Source organism: Tasmannia lanceolata, unplaced genomic scaffold, assembly GCF_043159265.1.
Source record: "Tasmannia lanceolata isolate RefF3 unplaced genomic scaffold, GAP_Taslan_0.1 ptg000005l, whole genome shotgun sequence".
Taxonomy (NCBI): Eukaryota; Viridiplantae; Streptophyta; class Magnoliopsida; order Canellales; family Winteraceae; genus Tasmannia; species Tasmannia lanceolata.
Window position 1 is genome coordinate 23,128,496 of NW_027518682.1, and position 27,276 is coordinate 23,155,771.

The 27,276-nt window shown below is 37.5% G+C and overlaps 1 protein-coding gene across 2 annotated transcripts in view; it reads right to left on the reverse strand.

The window, feature by feature from the left end:
* Positions 1-9,545: 9,545 nt before the first annotated feature.
* The window catches only part of LOC143878014 (K+-H+ exchange-like protein), a 42,002-nt gene continuing 24,271 nt past the window's right edge, over positions 9,546-27,276 (reverse strand). The window contains exons 5-8 of one of the 2 annotated variants that reach the window (XM_077380405.1): positions 19,339-19,408; positions 17,761-17,832; positions 13,696-13,833; positions 9,546-9,893 (exon numbers count right to left, since the gene is read on the reverse strand). In XM_077380405.1, coding sequence (XP_077236520.1) covers positions 9,747-9,893; positions 13,696-13,833; positions 17,761-17,832; positions 19,339-19,408 — 427 coding nt within the window. In that variant the 3' untranslated portion in view covers positions 9,546-9,746. The remainder of the gene's footprint in view (positions 9,894-13,695; positions 13,834-17,760; positions 17,833-19,338; positions 19,409-27,276) is intronic. The other variant, XM_077380406.1, reaches the window with a different exon arrangement.

The following is a 27,276-nucleotide window of genomic DNA, read 5'->3' on the forward strand; positions in this document are numbered from 1 at the left end:
TGTTTAATTTATTTCAGAATTTGAATTGGGAGAACACTGATTAATCCTACAAAATACATTAATTATTGCATGGAAACTGTTTGATAAATACTGTCTAAGGTGAGACGGCATTGATATGTCATGTTTCTTCTTAGTTTATTTATAAATAGGCAGTATAACGATTCTCCTGAGCAATTGGCTTCCACTTTCATTAATTGATATTTTGGAAAAAATCTATGCCTCATAAAAGCTATGTTCTTGGATTGCAGCGATTCAATTGATGTCATTCGGCTCACAGTTTGCGTATACCTTTGTTTCATAACTATCATATTTTATCTTTTCTACACAACGACATATGACGATCACAGTTGTACTTCACATCCAGGTATCAAAATTATTTTCTTGCTGCCATTTATGTTAGTTTCGTCTGATCACGAGTAAAATTGCAATTTAGTTCAATGTATTTGCTGATCATTGTGAAGATATTTTTTTTTATTCGGTTCTTGATCTGCCATTCTTTATGATATCCTTCACTTCACTGAGGTCAGTCATGTGAAATATTTTGCATCCCCATTCTCTGTGCTGTAGTGCTTTGATTGGAGCAGCTGCTTTGCATTTGTCAAGGAACAAGTGGCGGGCTTGCTGACCATCAGACCACTACAGATACTATTGTAAGTTGTTCAAAGTTCTAAATTGTAACATCCACTGCTTTGGATTGGTGTTATTGACAGCTTCATCGAAATTGTAATATCCAATGACAAGTTTAAAATACATAGCATGAATTTAAACAGACCTTGGTATCTGTACTCCTTTTTTTTTTACTGGCGCCATGTTTTCAACTTTAGACTTCTTAGCATTGGTGTTATTTACAGCTTGATCGAAATTGTAATATCCAATGTAAGGTTTAAAATACGGAGATCAGGTTTTTTTTTTTTTTTTTAAATGTACTATGTTAATAAAATAAGAACCAATTAGGGTCCAGAGGGGACCAAAAACGCTCACTACCTATAGATTTCATCATGTAAAACGCTTTAGCTGACCTCCATGGAAGTAGCAGATCATATATTCTGGGTCATTTCGAGTTCCAAGCAAGGAGATGATTAAGAAAACGTTACATTGATAAGGTTTTCTTTATTTCTTTTTCTTTTCTAATGTTGTATGTGCGATTAGATTCAATGTGTGATTAGCAAAATTAGTTCTTAAAGGAAACAATTTCATTTTTCTATAAGGATCTTGATATCCATTCCTTTATATATTCTACTCATTTATTTCTTTTGATGGACAGCGGTGATAACATTTCTCTTCATTTGCTCTGTTGATTTAGTGTCATTGCTACATTTTTTTTATGATGGTTTATGTTTTGTTTCTTCACTTTTTTAGATAATTAGTAAATGTCAATCATTCTAGATAAGGGAGGATATCCCGAGAAGGTAATGTAGTTTCACTATCGATGTTGATATTTTGTGTGTGTTCAGATTTCTACATGTAGAGTGTTTTTAACTTTCGACTATATGTTTCAGATCACTGATCTAATAACATTGTTTGAAGATTCATAGAAGTTGAGTGAGAACGGATATGTTCGTAATGATCTGTTGGGTATGCGTAACATGCAGTATGAGGGTTCCTTCCTCTTCCTCTCTCTACCCAAATTGTTTCACACAGGACTTGATCAACCCTGAAACTTTACATGCTCATAAGATGCCAAAAAATTCCCATAGAGGATAAATACTTAGAATTTCAAAAACCGCATCCAAATGTTTCACTTCGACAAAGGAACCTTATTCCTTCTTCTAACTTAATGGCTGAAGAACTAAAGAGAACCTGCAAGATGACCAAAAGAAATAAACTTGGCCCGAACGAGGTTGGACCAATTTTACCTTCATTTTTTTCTTTTCTCGATTTGGATGCCATATTGGAGTTGGGTGTGAAGGTGCTTTAGTGCATTTATCTATTATTGTCAGATTTTGTCCTAAGTACATTCAGAAGCAATGAAAAGGTTCCTTTATCGGTACAGAGGTTGATGTATGCCTTTGATATGTACGTTTAATGGCTAGCATCAACTCTTTTATGAATGATAAGATTATAATATATCGAATGCCTTTGATTTACTCATTTATTGCTTTTCCTAATACTGATGTTAAAGATATTTGATATACCTCTTTCATAAGGAACTACATATCAATTAGATATATCAATTAGATATGATTGCTTTACTTCAACAAAATTATATGAGTTCCTACAGTGCAATTTTTTATTCATTGATTTCTTTACTAAAACATAATTCTGTGAGTTCCTACAATGCAATTTTTCTTTCATTTATCATGTTGTTCATGCGTCGAATTTTTATTTTATCCATCTTCATTATTAACCTTTTCTTCTTTGATTCTTTGTAAAGTTAGATTCTCTTGACACAAGTAACTCAAAATAGAGAAAAAATATGAGTTATGGGTAAATACTGATTTCAATTGTTTCAAACTAGAACACCAAGCCTCACCGTTATTTCTTTATTATAACATAAAACATGGTTATTTCTTTATTATAACAAAAATCATGGTCCGTATGGTTGCTTTTCCAAGATAAGTAAACGTACATCATTTTTTCTTTTCCAAGTGTGTTTGCTTGCCATGTAATCTTCATTCTACTGACCTTTGTATTAGTAATGTGTAAGTATGGAGCTGATCCAACTATACCATTTTGTATTAATACTTGGTAAAAATGCAGGTGAAGAACTGCTTGGTTAACAGCTTCTTGGGAAAATTGGTGTGGTCGAGTATAATGTGACACTTTAGATGATTGGCTCTGATGATTTCTTAGTTCAAATCCTTTGGAGGAAACTCCCAAGATAAGGAGAAAAGGATCTATATTGTCATGAGGGTGTTCTTATGTGCCCAGCAACATGCCTTTGTAACTCTGTAATCCGAACCATTATTTCTTTGCATAGATCAGACAGAAAAAAATTCTGGCAAATCCTTGGATTGGATTTCTGATAGCTAAGTAGCATCCTAATCGCTGGCTTCTTATTCAATTTGTGTTTATTAGGGATGCCACTATTCGCAAGAAAATTTTCAATAACATCTATTATACTTCATACACAATTTACTATTGAAATGGTACTCTTCCCACCCACAAGCATTACACCAGTTCCATTTTGGGTAAAAAAATTTATCTTTCTGAAACAATGTTTTCCTATAATAGTTTTCTTAGCTTGGGGCAATATTAGGCTTTGGACATACTGTACTTTGTATTATTAGTATCATCGCCCTTCAATTATCAGGACATCGGAAGACAATCATGCTACTTTAGGACAATCATGTTATTTTAGAACGGGACACCAACTTTTCATTATGAAGATTAAAATGGGTTTTTACTGATTCCGGAATCATAACGAGTATTTTTATTGAGTTTCATTCAAATGCTTATGTTACTGCGGTTTTTTTTTTTATTATTTTGTTTACAAATCGTTTGGTGCCTCTCTTTTCTAAAAGCAGCAATAGTTGTTTGTTCTTTTGTTTTGGGGTGTCTTGGTTGCATTCCATCTATTTTTCTCCATTGATTAGTAGTTGTTGATTAAAAACATAATATTTTTTATGAAATGCACAAATCTTTTTTTTCTTTTCTATAATTTTAGACAATAGATTCCCTCAGACGGTTTCTTATTCTGGTTGCTATAAAAAACCTCTTGAATTATCATGACGTTATTCATTTCCACTTGCACAAACTTTCATTTTTCTTCGTCGCCCCGTGCGACGCACGAGGTTTCTTACTAGTGTGTGTGTCTATATATATATATATATATATATATATATATATATATATATATATATTCTAATAAAGAGGAAAGGGCTTTTTACTGTTCATCATGCTGACGTGCCAGCCAGCCTCCCCTTTCGTCTTAGCATATATTTTCTGGGTTTTCCTTTATTTAAAAAATACTTTAAAAAAAAAAGATTTCCTTAGGTTCCAGTCTCCCTTTTGTCTTCGCATCAATAGAGACACAAAATAGCAACCGAATTAAGTATGGCTCGTGATACGCCTAAAATCTAGAGATTTTCTCACGAGATTTTAGTGGGAGGAAAAAGAAGATTTTAGCGGGAGGAAAAAGAAATTTCTTTTACGTCATCATTACTCTTTTACCATTAACCCCTTTGCTGATATCTAACATCTATCTCTATGATAAATTATTTGAGGGTAAAATCGTAATCTACATACGAGAAGTACCAACACGGTTACCTGTCTATGACAATTACGGAAAAAACTATCAAGAAGAGGTAAAGACATATGACAATGACGAAAGAACTATTTTATATTACTCATGCGGGACACTTGCAAAATATTGACAGATTTCGGCCACGTAAAGAGGAACAATAATTATGGAAACCTCTATCGATTAGAGGGCTAGGATCAGCCTATATCGATTGGAGGGCTAGGATCAACCTATGGAAATGATTTTTTGGGCACAATCGATTGATGTTGTGTTCCATCACATGGACGGTTTGGATCAACATATAACCCTCTATAGATCGGAGGGTTCAAATCAACCTATGCAAATTATTTTTGGGGCACAACCTATGTAGGCAGTGGCCCATCTAATGGACGGTTTGGATCATCCTATGGTACGGGCCATACCGTACATTTTAATAAAGTGAGGAGTGCGATCATCAAAATACGGTGAGTAGTGCCATTATAAAATATGGTAGTGAGGACATTAGCACTATATATAATTTGAAAGCATCGTTGTTACTTCGATGTTCCCACGCGGGTCAGGTTCAACCCGAATTTGGGTTGGGTCGGGTTAAGCTTTTTCGCAAATCGAGTTGGGTCGGGTTGGGAAAAATCAACCCGAATTGGAAATCGGGTATGGTCGGGTCGGGTTGGGGTGTCAGCCAACCCGACCCGACCCAAAACCCAAATTTGGGTTCCATCTAAAGAAGTTCTGTATATGTGTTTTTCTTTTTCAACATTGAAATAATCTCCACAGTCCGCAATGGACGGTTTGGATAATCCTATGGTGCGGGCCATACCGTACTTTAATAAAGTGAGGAGTGTGATCATCAAAATATAGTAGTGCGGATAACATTTCCCTTTGTTAATTATTAGTCCCTGTTTGGTTTGGATTTTAAGAATCGATTGTGAGTTAAAAACTAATTATTGGTGACTCACTATTGGTTCTCAAAATCCAAAACAACCCGCTTGAGTTGAGGTGGTCAACAATTGGTACCATATCAAATCGGGTCAACCCGACCCAACCCAACCCGAATTGGAAAGCGGGTTGGGTCGGGTTGAGGAAATTCCAAATCGGGTTCGGTAGTACAAATGCAGGACACCTGTAAAAATATTGATGAATTCTGGACACCTTAAGATGAACAACAATTATGGAAACCTCTATAGATTGGAGGACTAGGATCAGCCTATGGAAATTATTTTACGCGCACAACCTATTTATCTTATATTCCATCACATGGACGGTTTAGATCAACCTATGATGTGGTCTGTTCAATTCTTTGAATTGTTTGAAAATTCTATGAGAATTACACAACTTTTTTTCACTTTTTTTTAACAAAGTCACCCATTCAACCCACATATTTTCAATCCTACCATCTTCTTTATACTTTTTGACAAAGGCACCCATTAAAGCCACATAATTTCAATCTTACCCCCCTCCTTTATGCTTTTTTAATAAAAAAATGTATAGGGTGATCTTAACCATCTGATTTAAGAGGAACAACATATTATGAAAACCGAGGGCTACGATTAGCCTATGGAAATGATTTTTGCGGCACAACCTATTTGTGTTGTGTTCCATCACATGAACGGTTTGGATCAACCTATGATGTGGTCCGTACAGTTCTTTGTCGGCCTGTGCATCGCACGGGGTTTTTTACTTGTGTGTGTGTGTGAGAGAGAGAGAGAGAGAGAGAGAGAGAGAGAGAGAGAAAACGGTTCCTACACATATGTGTAGAGAGTTCTCTACACACTAGCTTAAAATACAGTGGGGGCCCACATTGTTTGGGTGATCCAAGCCATCCATTTTAAAGGCCCTCACATAGATAGGGTGTCTAACAAAAATCAGATCTGATGGTTAGGATGATCCAAGCCATTCATTTTTAAGGCCCTCATATAGATAGGGTGCCTCCACAGTTCTAATGGTTAGGATGATCCTATGGATCTGATTTTTTGTATATATGAGAAAACGGTTCCTACACATATGTGTAGATAAGTTATCTACACACTAGCTTAAAATACAGTGGGGGCCACATTATTTGGGTGATCCAAGCCATCCATTTTTAAGGCCCTCACATAGATAGGGTGTCCATAAAAAATCAGATCCATAGGATCATCCCAACCCTACGATTTGTGGAGGTAAAATGGATGTCTTTAAACCTTCACAAATTAGTCCATTTTTTTCCTCCACAGTTCGAATGGTTAGGATGATCCTATGGATCTGATGTTTTGTAGACACCCTATCTATGTGAGGGCCTTAAAAATGAATGGTTTGGATCACCCAAATAATGTGGCCCCCACTGTATTTTAAGCTAGTGTGTAGATAACTTATCTACACATATGTGTAGGAACCGTTCTCTCTCTCTCTCTCTCTCTATATATATATATATATATATATATATATATATATATATATAAGCTTGGAGGAAAAGCCCAGGCTTTTTTGAATTTTGTGAAAAATCTGTGGAGTACACCTCACTTTTTTTGACTTTTTCTAACAAAGACACCCATTCAACCCACATATTTTCAATCCTACCCCCTCCTTTATACTTTTTAACAAAGGCACCCATTAAAGCCACATAATTTCAATCCTACCCCCCTCCTTTGTTAAAAAGCATTAGATAATATTTTTAGAAAATATAAAAAGCTTATATTTTTAGAAAAAAGTATATAATACTTTTTTGATTTATTTTTAACTACTTTTTAACTTATTTTTTCTACAGATTTTTAAAATAACGTTTTTTGTATCATATACTTTTTTTTGGCCATGTCGTGCATATTTTTATTTTTTTACACAAAAATTAATTAGAAAATTTTATATCATATACTTTTTTTTCGCCATATCGTGCATCTTTTTTTTTTTACACAAAAAGTAATTAGAAAACCCTTTCTTTTGCATTTTTTTCATTACTTGGTACATGGTTATGTATACTTTTTTGCTTATTGTCTCTACATATTTCTAACTAATTTTTTTTGGGTATCATAGTCCTTTTTTTGGCCGTGTCGTGCATCGCATGGGTATTACCAGTATACTATATAACAGAAGAGAAAATGAGAGATTTTTTTGAATTTATCCCAAACTTCTAATAGAATTACACATCAATTTTTTTTTACTTTTTTTAACAAAGGCACCCATTAAAGCCACATAATTTCAATCCTACCCCCCTCCTTTATGCCTTTTTAATAAAAAAAAGTGGACAAAGTCAGCATAGTGATGGTTTTTTCTTTGCAAAATTACGGATTGGATACATATGTTACATGATAGTACGGATTTTTCTTAACATATTATATAATACTACGGATTCAGGACGCCTTTCAAAATATTGACGAACCCGATGATTTTTTAATACATAACGTGTTCATTTAGTACATACTACTACGGATTTCGGCCACCTTTCAAGATATTCCGGGTCCCACTCGAATGCATGGGTTTGGCTACAGATGGTGCGTGAGACCCACCTGTCAAAGCATGAGTGTGAAATACTCCACCGCATCAAAGGGAAAGTGACTAACCATTTATATTTTCCTCACCCCGTGCATCGCACGGGTGTTTTTACTAGTATACAAACACACACACACACACATATGATAGGTCCGATATAGTATTTTCGATAGGGAGCTGCGCGGACCTCTCCCTCCCACCCATCATCGTGCTTCGTAAGCTACTAGCATTCTTTGGACCATGCCATGCATGGTTGTAAAATAATGGCCCCCCATCTATCAAAACATGTGGTGTAAAATTGTGGGCCCCACCCTAATGCGTAGCTTGGGTGGCGATACTAAGGGGCCGTTTGGATAAGTGGATTTTAGAATCTGGGATTTCTTCAAAATTGTAGCTAAGAGACAAGAGAAGAAGCGGACCAACGGTCGTTTTTGACTTCTCGCCCTTCTTTCCGTCAGCAAGAGAGTAGCAGATCCTCCCACATTTCCAGGTTTTAGAAATCTCAGGATGCAGGAGAGATATGTAAAACATGAATTTCTCACTTAAAATCCAAGAAATGCTGTCAGGACAGCATACAGCTGCTTGATCATGACCCCTCTTTTACACTGTTTTCAAACTAAAAACTTGGATTCTAAAATCCACGTATCCAAACGGCCCCCAAGACTCTCCCCGTCAAAACATAGTGGAAAACAGAACCCCATGAAAGGGATTTGGACGGAGACGGTTGGGTTGGGACTGCTCACGGGTATAAAGTGGTCAGTCCTACCTACCTCATGACTTATCATATCAAAACACGATGTCTAAAATAGTGGGTCCCACCCATTGCTATAAATGAGTTTGGGTCTTAAATGATGGCCGGCAGCGTTATAGGGGTGCAACCCGGGTCGGGTTGGATCGGGTTGAGGCCAACCGTAACACAACCCGAGATAGCATTTCCTCAAGCCTAACCCAACCCAACCCAAGCCTCGGGTTGAAGATGGCCAACCCTAACCCAACCTGCGTCTAAATTTCTCAACCCTAACCCAACCTATCTACCCGAAATCGGGTGTTGAGTCGGGTTCACCTTGGGCAAAATAGAAAAATACAATAACCCAAAGAAAGTTAAGATAAAATTAGAGGAAGGAGGTCGGGTCGGGTTGCCGAGGCCTCAACCCTAACCCAATATGATTGTTTGCTTGTGTTCTTTTCTCAAGTAAGGTGAGGTCTTTCTCGGGTGAGGGACCAAACTGAAGTTGGAGTGACAAACAATAGTGCTGTGGAGGATTTTTAACTCGGAGTGACAACAAGCAGTGGTGTTGTAGAAAGGCTTTTAGGTTTGAGTGTGGTGGTGGTGGTGTATTTCAACAGTCAGAGTCGGAATAGGAAGCTGGTGAAGAACACCCCCAACAAAAAAACAAAAGAACAGAACTCAATTAAAAAAACAAAAAGAACCCCCAAAAGTTTAGAAGTTGAGGCAGAGCGAGAGAATAAGAAAGAAGTTTAGTCAGATGACAGACCTCCTAGAACATTAGAGGCTTCGTGTATTTACTTTGCTCTTACTTCTTTGAGTCTGTCTTCAAGGGTACCTAGTTGTTCAGCGCTCTTCCTTAGACGTTATTCTAAAGATTGGGCAATGGTCTTGCTCTTGCTATTATATTATCCTTTTTTATTTAATATTCTGGTAGGGTCCGCCTAACCTCAGTTTACCCATAAAAAACAGTCGAAGAGGATATTGGATAAGGTTACCATCAACCCTTGATCAGATATCCCTAATGATTTGAACGTAGCCATTGGCGGAGATCATCACCTCATCACCTGGCAAACCTCAAACACACATTACACACCAACATGCATTGATTTTCAATTTATATTTATATTTATTTTTGTATATATTTATCAAATAAATGGAAGGTGCATTGAGGACTTTCTCATAATATTAATATGCAATGATTTTCTCTCTGTTGATACCATCAGGTGAACCTTACCGACAAAAAATACTGTCATGGTGGTGGTGGAGGACATGTTCAATCAATTCCAAGAAAATATACCACATAATTAGATGCGATTGTCAAGTTTGACATTGGGTAGACACTAATTTTTTCCACCCAAAACCTTCAAGAAAAGGTTACAATGAATTTATAGACTTTAGCACTTCCTTCTTGTCCAAATCATATGCTTTGCAAATATCAGAAACAACAGACTCGCTAATACCATCCCCAGCATTTCCATTACAATTCAGAAGCCTCTCGAGCACCTCTGATGGTTGCAAAACCTACCAGAGATTTAATAAAAAAAAACAGAGAGATATTAGAACACTGAGATGATGTTCAGCTAAGCAAAGCAGAAGAATGAAACTGCACAGGAAATGGGATTAAGCTAAGAATCAGCACAAGTTAACAAAATTGATTTTTAATATGCTGCAAAACCCATAAAAAACACTGTAAAAACCATTAAAAACACGTAAAATGGCAAAATGAATTAGACACCTTTACCATTCTGCTGAAATAATAACTAAAAGTATTTTGGAGGTACCTAAGAAGGATATCTTTCGCTATCTTGGTTCAATTCTACATAAGGAATGAGAGATTGAAGATGATGTTAACCATAGAATAAGAGCAGGTTGGTTGAAGTGGAAGCTTACCTCAAGAGTTCTGTGCGACCGTAAAATCCAAACCAAGTTGAAGGGAAAGTTTTATAAGACAATTGTGAGGCCAGCCATGCTTTACGGCTCATAATGTTGGGCCACCAAGAAGCAGCATGTGCATAAGATGAGTGTAGCGGAGAAGCGAATGCTTAGATGGATGTGCAGACACACAAGGTTAGATAGAATTAGAAATGAAGATATTTGTAAAAGGTGGGGGTGGCACCAATTGAGGAGAAGATGAGAGAAAATCGCTTAAGATGGTTTGGACATATCCAACGTAGGCCTTTGGATGCTCCAGTGAGAAGAGGCGACTCGTGCTAAGTTGATGGAGTAAAGACTTGATAGCTAGGAACATAACAGAGAACATGACCTCGGATAGGAAAGAATGGAAGAAAATGGTCAATGTAGATGAACCCAACTAGTGTCAGGATTAGACTAAGTCACTTTGAGGCGGGTAGATTCTTTCACCTTCATCATGAAAATTTTCAAAGGATTCATTAGCCGACCCCAACTGGTTTGGGACAAAGGCATAGTTGAGTTGAGTATTTTGGACTCTTAACATATCAAAGTTAGGACTTATTTGTGTTTGTAATTTTTGCCTCTGATTGGATAGAATGGAAGAAAATGACCCAAGTAAAAGAACCCAACTAGAGCCAGGATTAGAGCCGGGTAGATTCCTTTCATCTTCTTCATGAAATTTTTCTAAATGATTAGGATTTGTTGAGTTGAGTTGAGTATTGGCAAAATCACAAAAAGAGAAAAAAGTAATTCACCTCTTCATGAATAATCATAACAAACCCTATAACACTAGTCCAACAGCCTCATCTTTCCAAAAACTGTGTGGGTCACAATTGGAACTTTTGTAGTTAAAACTAAAAATAGCAATGTTCATAACTTTTGATGTGAATATGTAATACCTGTAGCACAGCAAATGAGAACATACATTGGGAACATACTGCTAAAAAATATATTTCGGAGGGCATTTGGGGATACTATAAAATGCTATTGTTATCACATTAAAAGAAAGGTATTCAAAATTGGATATATGGTTTGTGAGCTCTAGCTCAGCCTGAGCTAGAGCTCACAAACCATATATCCCATAGTTGGTTTAGTCATCCAACCCATTAGTTTTATAGGTTATAGTTATGGTTTACGGTTATGGTTTATGGTTATGATTTGTAGAGATTTAAAATGGATGGCTAGGAAAAATAATAAATGTTGGATAAACTAGTAAACTTGCCAGATCAATTTGGCTTGTCAAGAATCCAGTTCAATTAAGGTTCATTCCATTTCCTTTATCAAATAATAATAAAGAAGCACTTGGGAAAATCTTGATTGAGTACTCAAAAACCTCGATATAGAACTAAAAAAAAAAACAGAATATAGCATAAGTATTTTATACTTGAAAAACGAAAGGGGTTTTTGCAAAAAAAAAAAAGTAACCTACTATGCAGTATTTGCAAAAAGAGTAACATGGTTTGCTAATTTGCAAAAAAAGAGTAATGACATTTGGCCTTTTTTTTTTGCAAATGGGGTAAACTTAACAGTCTATTGACGGAACTCAAACGTAAGAGGATTTTAAATCTAAAAATGACAAAATAACCCTTTATTCAAAGAATATTAGGGGTTGCATTATGATATTCCCACACCCCCTTGATTTTTAGTTTTTAATTTTTTATATGGTGCAAGTTTGCATAGTTCAGTATTTTTCAAAAAGTACCGTACGACACACCATAGGATGATCCAAACCGTCCATTTGATGACCCACGCTGTAAATACGTTGTGGCATCGAATGGACGCTTTGGATCATCCTATGGTGTGGGCTGTACATTACCTTTTGAAAATATTGAATAGAAGGCTAGTATCATCCTGTGGAAATGATTTTTTGGGCACAACCGATTACGTTGTGGCCCATGAAATGGACGGTTTGGATCTTCCTATGGTGTGGGCCGTACATTACTTTTTGAAAATATTGAGTAGAAGGCTAGGATCATCATATGGAAATGATTTTTAGGGCACAACCTATTTACGTTGTGGCCCATCAAATGGACGCTTTGGATCATCCTATGGTGTGGGCCGTACATTACTTTATGAAAATATTGAATAGAAGGCTGGGATCATCCCACGGAAATGATTTTTTGGGCAGAACCTATTTACGTTGTGGCCCATCAAATGGTTGGTTTGGATCATCCTATCGTGTGGGCCATACATTACTTTTTGAAAATATTGAACTACACGGGCTTACACCATATAAAAATTCAGGTTTCTAAATATGCTAAGGCCCTGTTCATTTGGGATTATCAAGCATGTGATTACTGTTATGGCATGGGATTATTGAAATCACCTATTATTACATAATTGATTATTGCAATCTCTTCCCTATGTGTGTTTTTGTTTAGGAGTAAAGGGCAATTATGTCTTTTCATAAGGGCATTTATGTCTTTTCATTAACTTAGAATCGTGTCACATTTGCGTGTCACATTTGCTTTCTGTCCAGTTTATCCCATTTGCAAATAAGGACCAAAAGTCGTAACTCTTTTTGCAAATACTGCGTAGTAGGTTACTCTTTTTGCAAAAACCCCAAAACAAAAAGCTAATGTTTGAACTCAACCCAGTCTTGAGCCTTTGCCAACTCTAAGCTGAATGCGATTTTTTAAGCCTTGGAATAAATCGAGGTTAACAGCTTAAAGTTGGCCAAAAGGGAATCATTCGCAAATTTAAAAAGAAGGTTCAAGTTGCTCATGTATAAATTACTTCTGCTCAGCTACTTCATAAGTCCCAAGCCAACAGGAGTGTCAATTTCCCTTGGAAGATCGATTTCCTTTGAAGGATTCATGAGAACTTTGAGGAGATTTTGGGGGCAACAAGGCAACGACTTTCAATCTGGCATACCTCAAAAGAGGCGAAGTCTATGGCAGACTTTTTGGCTAATAGGGGAATCAATTCCCCACATCTTTGGATTTGGTTAGTATTTGTAAGCCATTACCATCTTATCGTTGGAATCCAAACACTTGTAATTTCAATTCTTCGTGATGCAGAGACTAAATTACCAGACAATAAACCGCCATTCAAAAAAGAAGAAGAAGAATTACCAAACAATAAATGGTTTTTAACTATAAGATCCTATTTTCTAAAGTATATCCCGATTTATTTATTGAATGGTTCTAAAGTTTATCCCGATTAGTCATCAAAGTTCAGGATTTAGCAAAAAAAAAAGAGAAAAAAGTATAGCCTTTTGAAATATTTTTTAGGAAAAGTTGAACTTCTTTTTGGCCATTTCATGATCTCGGATAACTAGTTGGGATATAATTTGCAAAATAAGGATTTATAGGCAAAAAAACCCAAAAATAAAATGCCAAAACCTACACATCTCAAATCTTGTCCTAGGAGGTAATGTTCTAGATGATTTAGAAGAGAGAAAATTTCTTACCCACAACAAACTGGGTGAACTGTGGACCGCATGCTTGGAGTGATCATAAAAAATGGTTCCCTTTCCTTGCCCAGCGGCAACGGGCAAATCCATTGACTTTGAACCATCTGAGACTAGAAGCAGCAGCCTCTCACTACCCTGAAAAAATAATAATGATGGCAGAAAGATTCAATAGTTGTAACAAACTATTCAGACCAAGAAATGTTAAACAAGGTTCACCTAAGATATACTAGAAAGGAGGAGCAAAAGGCGAAGTGTGAGTGGCAACTATGGTGAAAAAGTAAATTTTGGTAGTTACTTTATGGTTTTTGGTGAACGAAACACGGTAATTTGCTCTGGTTTGCTGGTAAATGGTTTTTGGTTCCCAATAAAATGTCTTACCAAGGCAAATGTGATCTTTGGTTCCTAAGGAGTATTTCTTGGTAACCAATGGTGGTTTCCGGTTCCTAGAAAGCGGTTTCTGGAAATGGGTTCCGGGTCCTTGGAAGTTGGTACCGAGTTCCCAGTTTTTCGAGCTGGTTTGTGGGTTGTTTGGGAGGTGATCTCTGGCTTTAGGAAGGTTGTTCTTGGTAACCAAAGTGGTTTCTGGTTTCCAAACGGTGGTTTCTGGTGACCGAAAGGTGGTTTCAGTCCCTAGAAATGGCTTCTGGTAGAGCTTTTGCTGAGTTTTGGTGTTTGGATGTTCATGATGTTGTGTTTGCTATAAAAGCGGTCGCCGAGTTATCGGGCTTTATCCTTGGGACCTTTGTTTGACCAATTCAGAGCTCTTTCGGAAGGTTTTGGTAAACTCGTATGGTCCTGGATGCAGGCTTGGCTGTAGGTTGTCTTGGGTATTGGGTGCCCGGGTTGTTAAGGTGGTTTGGGTAACTTTGTGTCTTGGAAAAGCCTAGAGAAATACTGAGAGATATATTGAGAGGAAGACCAGAGAAGCTTCAGGACTCATCATAGGATCCATCATCACAGCAACCTATCATTAGTCCTGTCTTGACAAAATGGGGTGTCTACAATAACTTATCTACTCCGTCGGCCCAAAATACAGTGGGGGCCCACATTGTTTGGGTGATGAAAATCATTAATTTGATAGGCCATGACATAGATAGGGTGTGACCAAAAAATCAGCACCATAGGATCATCCCAACCATTCAATTTGTGAAGGTTAAAAATGGACAGATTTAATTGCATTTCATTAATGGAGAGAATGATATTTGGTAGACAATAAGTGGTATTGACATAGAGTTGGGGTCCTTGGAGGAGAAACTAATCATTGTTGTATTTTCTTACACTTCATTACACTGTACTTCTTTATTGACTTTACTGTTCCATACATGTGCGACAATATATGTCACTTGGTGTTGGATGTGATTAAGCCATTATGGATAGCATTCTTGCTTATGTGATCGTTTCTAAGTATGTATGTGTGCTTATTCTAGCATTTCCCAAAGTTTCATCTTAAAATTCATCATTTGCATATGTTTCCATACGTTTCCGTGATTTTACAATATTTCCACCTAAGTTTCCAACCGAAACCGAAATGTTTCTGTTTCCATGCCGACCGAAACTGAAACTGAAATTTAAAACCTTACTCAAGACGTCATTGTTGAGTGCATGCATCGTCACATCATCAAGGTTGATGTCTCCATGATGTTTTGTTCCGATGCCCCACAATATTTCTGGACTCAAGCCTTTCATGTGACCACCATATTTAATATGCTTTTATCATATGTTCTTGGATATCACACCCATGTCTACACTCACATGGGAGGCCATTCAAACTACTCTTACCTTCGATCATGGAGGTTCATATGCTACTGTCACATTCCATTGTCTTAGTATAAAACAATATCCCCCAAAACTATGACATTCATTTTTGTTAGCTACAATGATAAACATAAATGGTAAGACAATTTTATTTATCCTACACGAAAATTATAATCTCACGCCATGCATCATTTGATGAGGCTCGCCATTATGACCCTCCTTACATTATGCATGAGCTCGTAGAGAGGAGAGAAGGGGACCACCATCTGCTCAGGTTGGCTCGGTTCTAAATGATACTTCACCTTCTACAGATGATGACAACCACAAGGCATTCTACAACCATATCAAAAGTTCTATACTTGCGAGAACGAACACAAGCAAGCCTTAGCTGCTCAAATGGTGAATGTTAGCAAACTTTGTTCCTTAAACATAGGCAATCACAAGCAATAAGTGGGCAAAATATGAGGAAGTGGAAATTAGTGCCCTGTACAAGAATGATACTTCGGAAATTGTTCCTAGACACAAGTAAGAATGTTCTTGGATACAAAACGAATCTAGTGGATAAAGGACACAGCACAACCAACAATAAGAGCTAGATTATGATGAGGGTTACTAGTTGAAACAACCACAGTAAAAATTGATTGTGGCAATAGCAACATCTTTGGAAGGACTCTACGCCAAACGGTTTTAAAAATGCTCTTTTTCACAAGTACTTAAAAGGAAGACGTATATATGGAGCAGATAAAGGAGTTTGTAACTATTGAAAGAAGCAAAAATGTCATGGTTTGATAGGATTCACTGGGTTCTTAAGAGAAGGGAATATAAATGAAGAAAGCAAACACACCCATTCAAGTATGATAACAATGAGATTCGGAAGATGAATAGTTTAAAGGGAGATTTTGATATGAATTATGAAAGATCTAATGGAACTGTGTTACTTCTCTGGTGTAGAGACTAAGAGAAACATGGAAGGAATGACTCCAACCAACAGAAAGTATACTACGGAAGGTTTGTATAAGGTCAGGATGATGAGCTGTAAGTTTGCTGAACTATTATCATTCAAAAAAAAAAAAAAAAATAGTTGTACGATTGTTGTATTTAAAAAGCTGAGAGGGAAAAAAAGGAGGGAAAACTAATGATCCCTTAGCCAATTAAGACATGGTAGGAGCTCTAAGTACCTCACATTTACTAGGACTAATATTACTTATGCAGTAAATTAAGTATTCCAACTGCTCCATGATCCTATAGAGGAGCACTGGCAAGCAACAAAGAGAACTATGAGAAACATCAAGGGTACTATGGATTATGATCTATTTTATAGACACACCTAGGTGGAAACATTAAAGTTGAAGGAGACACTGATGCAAAATGGGTAGGTGAAGCTAGTACTAAGAGATCAGTAACAAGGCCTTGTGTTTTGGTAAATGGTTGATTAACCATGGAGTAATAAAAAGAACACATTGTGGCTAGATCTAGAGCAGAGGCAAAGTAGACGGCTACGACCACAACCACAACAAAACTTAAATGGACTAGAAATCTACTACAGAAGTGTCTCAGATCTGACATGCTTTGTGAATATGGTCCTAAGTACATAGATCTAGAAGGTCCAAGTACATAGCTCTAGAAGGTCCACATTATCGTCTAAAGAAGATATCCTTGGGGAAGTTGGCCTAAATTAAAAAAGAGGCGCAAGCTGAGTTCATCATGTGCAATCATGGATGATTTGCAAAACATAGATGATTATTCCATAGTTGCCAACTCACTACCCATGAATATAACTAGACTAAGAGTGACTAAAATATTATGTAAAATGGGCCAAAACCTGTGTTTCAACATGAGGCCAAAGCAAATCCCAGTTGACTCAGCGTTCCGCAACAGTGTACTCGGTTAATGCAGCCATAGCTCAGGAAAGTCAAAGGACTTTTGTTTAACTTGTCAGGAGAAAACACGGACTCGAACAAGAACTCGGTTAATGTGAAAGACCAAGTCTATGATTAACGTGAGAAGTATTGAAACCATGGCCAAAACCAACCACTAACTTTACGATAGCATTAAAGCATGTGAAACATCATGAGAACTTACTAAAATAAACCGACATGAGACAATAAAATATCTAAATAACCATAAAAAGATAAATTTCATCCATTGAGTCAACATATTTCGAGCTCCACTGAAAGAATAAAATTGTTAATTTGAAAACTAAAGGAACAATGCAATATGGTCGATAGATAGGGTGAAATAGATAGCTACATATTTTGAGCTCAATAAGGTGATAGTACTTGTGACAGCTTCGAGTACGGTACATACCTTGAGAGCTAGCCAATGAGAATAGACACGAAATAGAATCCAAAAGAATGGTATGTTTGGCAATGGTAGAACCTAGTAAGATTGAAAAGAAACAGAGGTTAAAATCCAACGTTGAATGAAAAAAAATTGTGGCTTTTACCTTCTTATTCTAAATCTCTAATTGCCGAGAAATATATACTAAATCGATCTCAACTATCAAATGTTTATTAATGTTTCAAAAGGTTGGTGGCTATAAGAAGTAATTAATAATTGCATACCTCTTGACAGAATATGCTGATAAAAGATTCAAAACATAACCATAGAGCCACTAAAGATTCATAAAATCATAAGACCTAAAAGAAAAGGAACATGATAATAAATCCTGGGAAAACTTGAGAAACCCACGGCTTCCTATTCAAACAATAAAACAGTATCAGCTTCAGATTTTTGTTCATTGATAAAAATGCCTTGGAATATTTATCCAAATGGATAAAAGCATAAATAGCAACTAAATAACAACAAACTACCAATACCCAAAACTCAAGATATCTATTATGCGAGGCATAATATAAAGGAAGAAATCACAAGAATAATGGATGCTGGCTACACAACTGAATAGATCAGGTCCTCAGATTGTTTCTAGGCCGACTTCATCAGAAGAGAAAAATAAGATGATCTAGGATCCATACAGATATTTTGGTGGATCCAAACATCCCAAAAATGATGTGAAGAAAAACTGTAATACTGAATAGTACATGAATGAGGGGACATTCACTTAGGTTATTGAAGATCTTTACAAATGTTAATTTTTTATATACAAGCCTTGAGTGTAATTTCTTAGAAACAAACAAGAATTTTTCTGGCTGGAGCCTGGTGATCTAAGGGACACCAGGTAAGGCAGTTTGGTTGAGGAATTGCAAAAAATGGAGCTTAAGGATGTTCACATGCTAGCCAAAAAAATCAAGTTCCAATAAAATACATGAACCATTACCGCAAATGCAACTTATTGATCCATATTATATATTTATATATACATATATAGACACCCTTCAATTAAGGCAAGGCACCCGTGCCACTTTGTCCTTTATGCATAACATGTAAAACCAAATCAAATACAACAACAAACAGCCAGGGTGGAAAGTAGATAAATTTATGGGTATCAATACCAAATGCCTACATGTCAAAAAGTGACTCAATAGCCACATAAAAGCATCCAACCAGAATCCCCTTCAAATGAGGTGTACAGAACAAATAACAAATCAGTAAGAGATCCGTAGTTAATTTGCTAAAAAGTTGGCCAGTTAACACTACTAAGAAAACAAAATCAATTTATGGAGCCTTGCTAGAATTGTTTCAGTGTTACACGCGTAATATCAAAATCAATATGAACTGGAGTGGCCAGTGTTTGAGAATGAAATACTTGGATAAGTAGATGATGAAGAATTGAGGGAAAAACCTTGAACTGGGTTCACCTACTAGATATGGATGAGTGCAATGATAGGAAAAACAAAATTCCATAGAATTTTACCATAAAAAATCAATAAGGGAATAGATATAAGAGCCTAAATTGGTCTTCTGAAAGTATAACATTGCACTTACAGAGAGGGCGGTTGTAAATGGAAGCAATGAAAGTGAACCAAAGAAGTATTTCCTGTGAATCACAGATCCCCTGAAAACCAGATTGGAGCACCTCTTTTCAGTAAAATGCATTTCACCTAAGAAACTTGGAAGTATCAGGTACTACTTTCAAACATAATAAGCTTGCATGGGATCATTAAAATTTAAAAACAAGAATGCATGGTCAGCTCCATATATGATCATTCACAACAACCTTGCTTCATAGAAACCAAGACTTATCGTAAGTGAAAACAAAAATACACACAACGTAAAAGCACAAAAAAATCATGATTCAACAAGTCTACCATGTAAACCCATTTAGTCAGTTGACACCTTCAACTTCAAGACACTCATTGTACCATTTTGAAGCCACAATAAGATTGAACATGAATACGTCATAATAAGCCCAAATTCCTACGTCGGCTTTCACTCATTGGTGAAGTTTAGTCCAAGATATGGGTATTTTTTCAATTTTTTTTATATAAATATCTCTATCACATGATTTTATTTTGAAGGAAAGATGGATATGCAATAAAAACAAATAATGTGGAAGGGAAGATTGGAAAATTAAAGATCGTATTCCTTTGAATAGCAAATCATTTCATTAAGGCTCTATTCATTCAATGCATTTCGGTTGGAAAGGAAATGATTTTAAGGCTAACTTTCTGTTGGAAAGTACTTTCCCATGTTCAGTCGATGCATTTCACTACTGAAAGAAACTGATGTGTACTTTCTCGTGAATGACGTGGCAACCCAAAATCCACAGTTCAAGATCCTTCCTTTTGGAAAGGATTTTGGCCAAATTCCATTGGAAAGTTACCAAAAGCCGACCCCAAAATTGAGGAGAAAGTCGAGCAGCGCAAGAATTGGAAAAGTGGGAGAAAATATTACCGTTTTATCGTCTTCTTCCTCAACCCTCTCAATTGCAAACAACTCTGGTTTGTAAAAGAAGATCACCAACACCGTTTTCGGGCACCGCAGTGAGCTCCAACCACCAGCCGCCGCCGTGATTTCTCCAACACCAACACCGCCAGGCACCGTCGTGGGCTCTAATCCAACGATAAGTCCAAAACCCTCTATTCTCCTTCGTCTACCCCTTTTGTTACTTTCCTTTTTGGGTCTGAAACCCTCCTTATTATTAAGTTTTATTGTCATCTTCCTCAAACCCTCTCCATTGCAAACAGTAACAGCGCTGATTTCTCCTTCGTCAACCATCCACAGCTGGGCACCGCCGGGAGCTCCAACCCATTCGGTAAGTCCTAAACCCTCTTTTTTCCGTCATCTACCCCTTTTTTTCTTTTCTATTTTGGGTCTGAAATCCAACTTATGATTACACTTTTATCGTCTTCTTCCTCAAACCCTCTCCATTGCAATTGCTATAATGGCGCTGATATCTCCTTTTTTTTTCCAGAATTAGGCTCTCCACCACTGTGTTCTCAGCCGTCATCGCCCGGCGCTGTCGTTCGTCAGATCTGCAAGGGTAAGTTCAGACACTCACATTGTCTTCTTAGCCGGCTCCCTCATTTATCTATCTTTTTGGGTTTCATACCCCTTTTTTCTTGCAGTTCTCGGGCCCCTTCAACGTCGCACGCGGGGATCGCCATCCACTCTCCCTCACTCTATTATCTCCAGATATTATTTTGACATTTACTACTTCTCAGTTTATTTTTGGTCCTTTTTGATGATGTATATGTGATCTTATGAATGGGTTATGTATCCGTGATCTCGATTCTTGACAGACGATTGTGAGTCCATATATGATTTCTGTACTAAAATTAAAACTTAAATTTGATTCCTATTATCACTTTCCTAGGTTGTTTTTAAAGATCCAAAACCTTTCAAAATTGAGGTATTCTGCCATGTGAGTCCAATTGAGGTTGTTTTGTTATCTGATATCATTTGTCTGTCTCACACTCTTCAATCAGTAGGTTGCCTCGTCCACCAAGAAACCAAAGGAAGAGGAAAGAGGTTAGATGTCAGGAAGCAGAGAAATGCTTTGATTGTACAAGCGGCAAGCTTGGTAGTGTCTGGCACAACAACACTATTGCTAATGTGCCAGCATTACATGGAAAAGTGTATTGTTAGTACGCCATATGAAAGCGATTATTATACACATCGTACTTTCGTCTGTAGGGTCACCCTCTTAGAGGAACATTGTCTCAACTTGTTACGGATGAACAGAACTCGCTTCCATCGTTTCTTTCTATTATTTAGAGAGAGAGAGAGAGAGGGACACGATCCACTATGATGTCGAGGAGCAAGTTGCTATTTTCCTACATATTATAGCACACAATGAGAGGGTTCGTAGCATTAGAGCTTTCATCAGGCGTTCAGGAGCTACTGTCTCGACATATTTCAACAAGATTTTGAAAGCTATTATTAGCATGCAAGACATCTTCATCACACCTCATCATTAGACACTCCTTGTCAAATCTTAGAAAATCCACGGTGGATGTCGTACTTCAGGGCAAGGTTTTAAATTTTGGTTTTGATACCGGTTTCGAACCCCCCGAAAATCGAAATTTCAACCGAAATTACCTCATCATTAGACACTCCTCGTCAAATCTTGGAAAATCCACGGTGGATGTCGTACTTCAAGGCAAGGTTTTAAATTTCGGTTTCGATACCGGTTTCAGACCCCCCAGAAATCAAAATTGTGGCCGAAATCCGGTGAAACAAAGAAAACAGTATTTTATTTTATATAAAATTTCGGTGGAAATTTCGGTAAAATATTAAAATAATTAAAAAATAATAGGTTTTCTGGGTGAAATTTCGGAAAAAATGAAATTTCGATCAAAATTCAGAAAAAATACCGTTTGGGATTAGTGTGATTTCGGTGTCGGTCTCCACCGAAATCCGAAATTTCGGATTTCGGTCGAAATTTAAAACCATGCTATAAGGTACTATCTCAAACATAGACGGTGGTGAATGTTATGTTTGAATGGAAAATTAATGGCACGGATGTATGTCTTTCCATCAGGACTACATCGGTGCTATAGACGGGACACGCATCCTGACAAAAGTACCAGTTGCGACTGAAAGTAAGTTCCGGAACAGATAGCAATGGCTATCACAGAATGTATTGGCTGCCTGTGACTTCGACCTAAAATTCACCTACGTCCTAGCTGGATGGGAGGGTTTTGCATCCGACTCGAAGATATTTATCAAGGGAAGAACAGATACCGTGCATCCCAGGTATATCATTTGCTGGTGTTAGGTTAGCCCACAATGTATTCAGTTATCTCACCAACTTCACTTTCTTATTTTAATAGGGAAGTACTATCTTGCTGATGCCGGGTTCCCTTTATTGCGTCACTTCATCACTCCTTATCGAGGCACATGGTATCACCTCAATGAGACAAGAGGTCGCACACCTTCCACACCTAAAGAGCTCTTCAATCATAGGCATTCATCATGTCGAAATGTAATAGAGTGTGCCTTCGGTGTATTGAAGCACCGCTTCAGCATCACCAACGAGGAACCGATGTACCCATACAAGAAGCAGATCGATATAGTTTTAGCATTTTGTTTTGTACACAACCATATTAGGAGGTACATGCCGAATGATGCTACCGCCGATGAAGTCAATTGGCAACCCCCAGAGGCCATGCAGGAGGAGCCTACCATTATGCCTAAGCTTACGAGGGAGGAAGACCGAAGAGCAGGCAACATGATTAGAGACACGTTGACGACCGATATGTGGAATGGTTTACGACAACGTCGGAACCGTTAGGACATGCTGGGCACCATATGTCCTCTCCTATCATGCATTCAGTTTGGTTGTTTACGTCCGCTTGCTACGGACATTGCACTATCTTGCTGGTGTGATATATATTTGTCACACAATCATATTCTTCAGACAATATCGTTGGTAGGTACAATGATATGTATCTTCACTATCTGACTGTCAGTGTATTTATTATGTTTGCTCATTATGTAGCTTATTTTTTTAATATATCACTCTTAAATTCTATGTGCCCCATAAATATGTACAGGTGGGTAAAGGTAGCAAAGAAGGTCTATGTCATCATTAGGGGCAGGCGGCCGGGAAAATACAGTAGCTGGCCGGAGTGCCAAATTCAAGCAAACGGGTATAGCGGGGCTTGTTACTATGCTTACAGTACAAGGGAGGAGGCGGAAGAGCATCTTGCAACATTCATCTCTTGGAACACTGAGATGAAGGAGATAGCTAGCTCGCAAGGTGACACGGTTGACGACAGTGTCTGGAGGACATTAGTATTTCTAGTAGTTGGCATAGCAGTTCTTATGTCCTTTGTTTATGTTACTTATGTTATCTAGGTTGCTTATTACATTAGGACCCCTCCTTATATACTGTGGATGTTTATACACTTCTCTTGACAGCTTTTTGATGTAAAATGGCCTTATATGTGCTTTACATTGTAGTAGTTGGCATAGCAGTTCTTATGTCCTTTGTTTATGTTACTTATGTTATCTAGGTTGCTTATTACATTAGGACCCCTCCTTATATACTATGGATGTTTATACACTTCTCTTGACAGCTTTTTGATGTAAAATGGCCTTATATGACAGCGAGACTATCCCTATCAACCCCTGATCGTGCTAGCCGATCAGCATCCGCAAATGCTGAAAGGTCACAGAGGCATCCTCGAACCGATCAACCATCTCATCTATCATATGAGTATGTCACAAATATCTCCAATATTTTCAAAATATCGCGTTTTTATCACGACATTTTGATAAAACGACAAAATCCCAAACTAATCCCGAGATTTTAAAAATATAGCGATATTTTCATTTTTATCATAATATATCCCGATATCTAGCGATATTTTCCCGATATTTTTATGATATTTTTATTTTATATTTTTTTCTTAAATTTATTAATTTATATATATTTTTAAATAATTTTATTTTTCCCGATATAAACCAGAAAAAAATAAAATAATTTAATAAATCCTGAGATTTTCCCTTGCCGAGAAATTCCCGACAATGACATTTGTGACATAGGAGCAAACCTCCAAGGGTGAGTCTGAATCTTACTTATCCACTCAATAACATTAAGTGAGTCTCCTTCTATAATCAATCTGCTTATGTCACTAGGGTCTACAATACTCATACCCTGTAACAGTAACAGTTCTCTGACCTCAGCTTCATTTGAGTATGTAATTCCAATTGGGCAAGAGAAAGCCCACTTGGCTACACCCCTCTCATCCCTTAAGATGCCACCCACCCCAGATAGCCTACGATTACCTAGACTAGACCCATCAAAGTTTAACTTTAGCCATCCTTTGCCTGGGTATGCACCTGCATAACACTATTACATTTTTTTACACCCCTGCCATTGATCATAAGCAGATATGAACCTGAAACTTGGGAGGATCCTTACCCAAGATATGGTTAATGCTATCACCTTAGTGTACATGAATAGAGCTTTCTTAGTCACTCCCCTGAATATTCTAGCATTTCTTTCCTTCTATATCATCCATAGAGTAGATAGTAGCACCACTCTCCATAAAATCCTTCCTTTTTATGGCCAATGAACGAACATCTAGGATTCCACTAGATCTGGTAGTCGAGGGAAGAACCAGGACATTCCGAATCTTCCTAGGATTCTACCCCATATCTCCCTGGCTATCATTCAATAAATGAAAATGTGGTCCACTGTCTCCCCAGCCACTACACATAACACACAATGGTCAACAATGATCATCTTGTTGGGTTTAAGTCCAGCCCAATAAAGGCTTATTTGGAATTTGTTTTAACTAGAGGGGCAATATGGTCTTTCTATACCTAAAGCATATCTCTAAGTGTAGCCCTAATCTTTGGCAACAAAAAAACGACGCAAAAATAGAAGGAAAAAGAGGAGAAATTCGCAGGAAATAGGATTTCTGTGCAGCAGTGATCAAACCGACGATCAGAGGTCGATCCGTGGTCCGATTGAGCTGATTTTTGGACAGCAGGTTCGTGACATCTTGATCTACATTTTGAACGGTTGGATTGTGATTTGGAGTTCTCTAAATCAGGTTTCTGGGTCGTTTACGGACATCAGATTTTGGGTGAGATCTTCACCTTTTTTCTTCTTGTTTGGAGTTGATATTGTTGCTCTATCTTCACTCATATTTGTGGATTCCATTGTTGTTGGAATGGGGGATGTTTATCCCATTGATGATGTTGAGAATTAGGTTTTGTACCTAAAGTATTATAGTGGAGATTTGGGTGGACTCCGAGAAAGGTCCCGTGGTTTTTATTCTTCACCTTGAAGGAGTTTTTCACGTAAAAATTCTCTTGTGTTGATTGTGGTTGTTTGTTGATATTTTTTGTGGTTAGTATAGTTTCATTGTTTGTGTTCAATCGTTTCCTCACAGGTTCGATCAAAGTGGGAAAAGGTTTTTTCCCAACATAGTGGTATCAAAGCATTCGGGTTGTTTGCACACAAGGTGTTTGTGATATTGCCCGAGAAAAGCAAGGTTGTTATTGACTTTGATTGAAAGATGAAAACGAATTTGAATAGAATGATCAGCTTGAATGGAAGGAATTATCATGTTTGGAGGGGTAAAATGGAAGACCTTCTATATGTGAAGCGTTGGCATCTATCGGTGTTCGGCGATACAAAACCTGACAACACGACCGATGCCGATTGGACTCTTGAGCATAAAGTTGTGTGCGGGTTCATTCGACAATATGTGGATGATAATGTTTTGAATCACATCAGTAAAGAATCACATGCCAGGACTCTACGGAGCAAGCTTGAGTCGTTGTATGTGCGAAAGACCGGCAACAACAAGATGTACTTGATAAAGCAATTTATGGGGTTGAAATATAGAGATGGACAATCTATATTCAATCACTTGAATGAGTTTCAAGGAGTGATAGACCAACTTTCAGCCATGAATATTAAATTTGAAGATGAGGTACAAGGGCTTTAGTTGCTTGGTACTCTACTGGACTCGTGGGAGACATTTCGTATGTCGTTGAGTAATTCTGCTCCTGATGGTATTGTCACCATGGACTTTGTTAAGAGTGGCATTCTAAATGAGGAAACGAGAAGAAAAACTCAAGGTTCTTCGTCCCACTCTGAAGCTTTGGTTGCCGAAAGCAAGGGGAGAAGTTAAAGTAGAGGTCCAAAAGGTAAACACAAGAGCCGAAGTAAGTCACGTTCATGGAAAAATGATGTAGAGTGTTATGAGTGTGGCAAGAAGGGCCATATTAGGAAAAATTGCTTCCAGCTGAAACGGGAGAAGAAAAATAGTAGTGACAACAATGAGAAGAAGGATCATAATGATAATGATCGGGTTGCCACCGCCACTGAGGAACTTGTCATTGTATGTTATGATGTAATATTAATTTTGCATGCAATAAGACGAGTTGGGTCATTGATAGTGGAGCTTCGCTTCATATCACATCAAATGAGTTCTTTACTTTCTATACGCTAGGGAACTTTGGCACATTGAAGATGGGCAATGATGGCTTGGCCAAAGTTGTAGGTGTGGGAGATGTGTGTTTGGAGGCAAATAATGGAACAAAGCTGGTTCTCAAAGATGTCAGACATGTACCAGATATTCGTTTGAATTTGATTTCAACTGGGAAACTTGATGTAGAAGGGTTTTGCAATACCTTTAATAATGGACAGTGGAAACTCACCAGAGGCTCATTAGTTGTGGCTAGAGGAAAGAATGAGTCTTCTTTATATTTATTGCAGGCCAAGATTTCCAAGGGTATCTGTAATGTTGTGGAAGATGGGAATGCAACTGAGTTGTGGCACAAGCGACTGAGTCATATGAATGAGAAAGGTATGGGCTTATTGGCTAAGAAGAATTTACTCTCTGGAGTGAAGAGTGCAAAACTTGAGAAATGTGCACATTGCTTGGCTGGGAAACAGAGAAGAGTTTCATTTCAAAGTCACCCTCATTCGAAAAAAGCAGATTTTATTAGAATTGG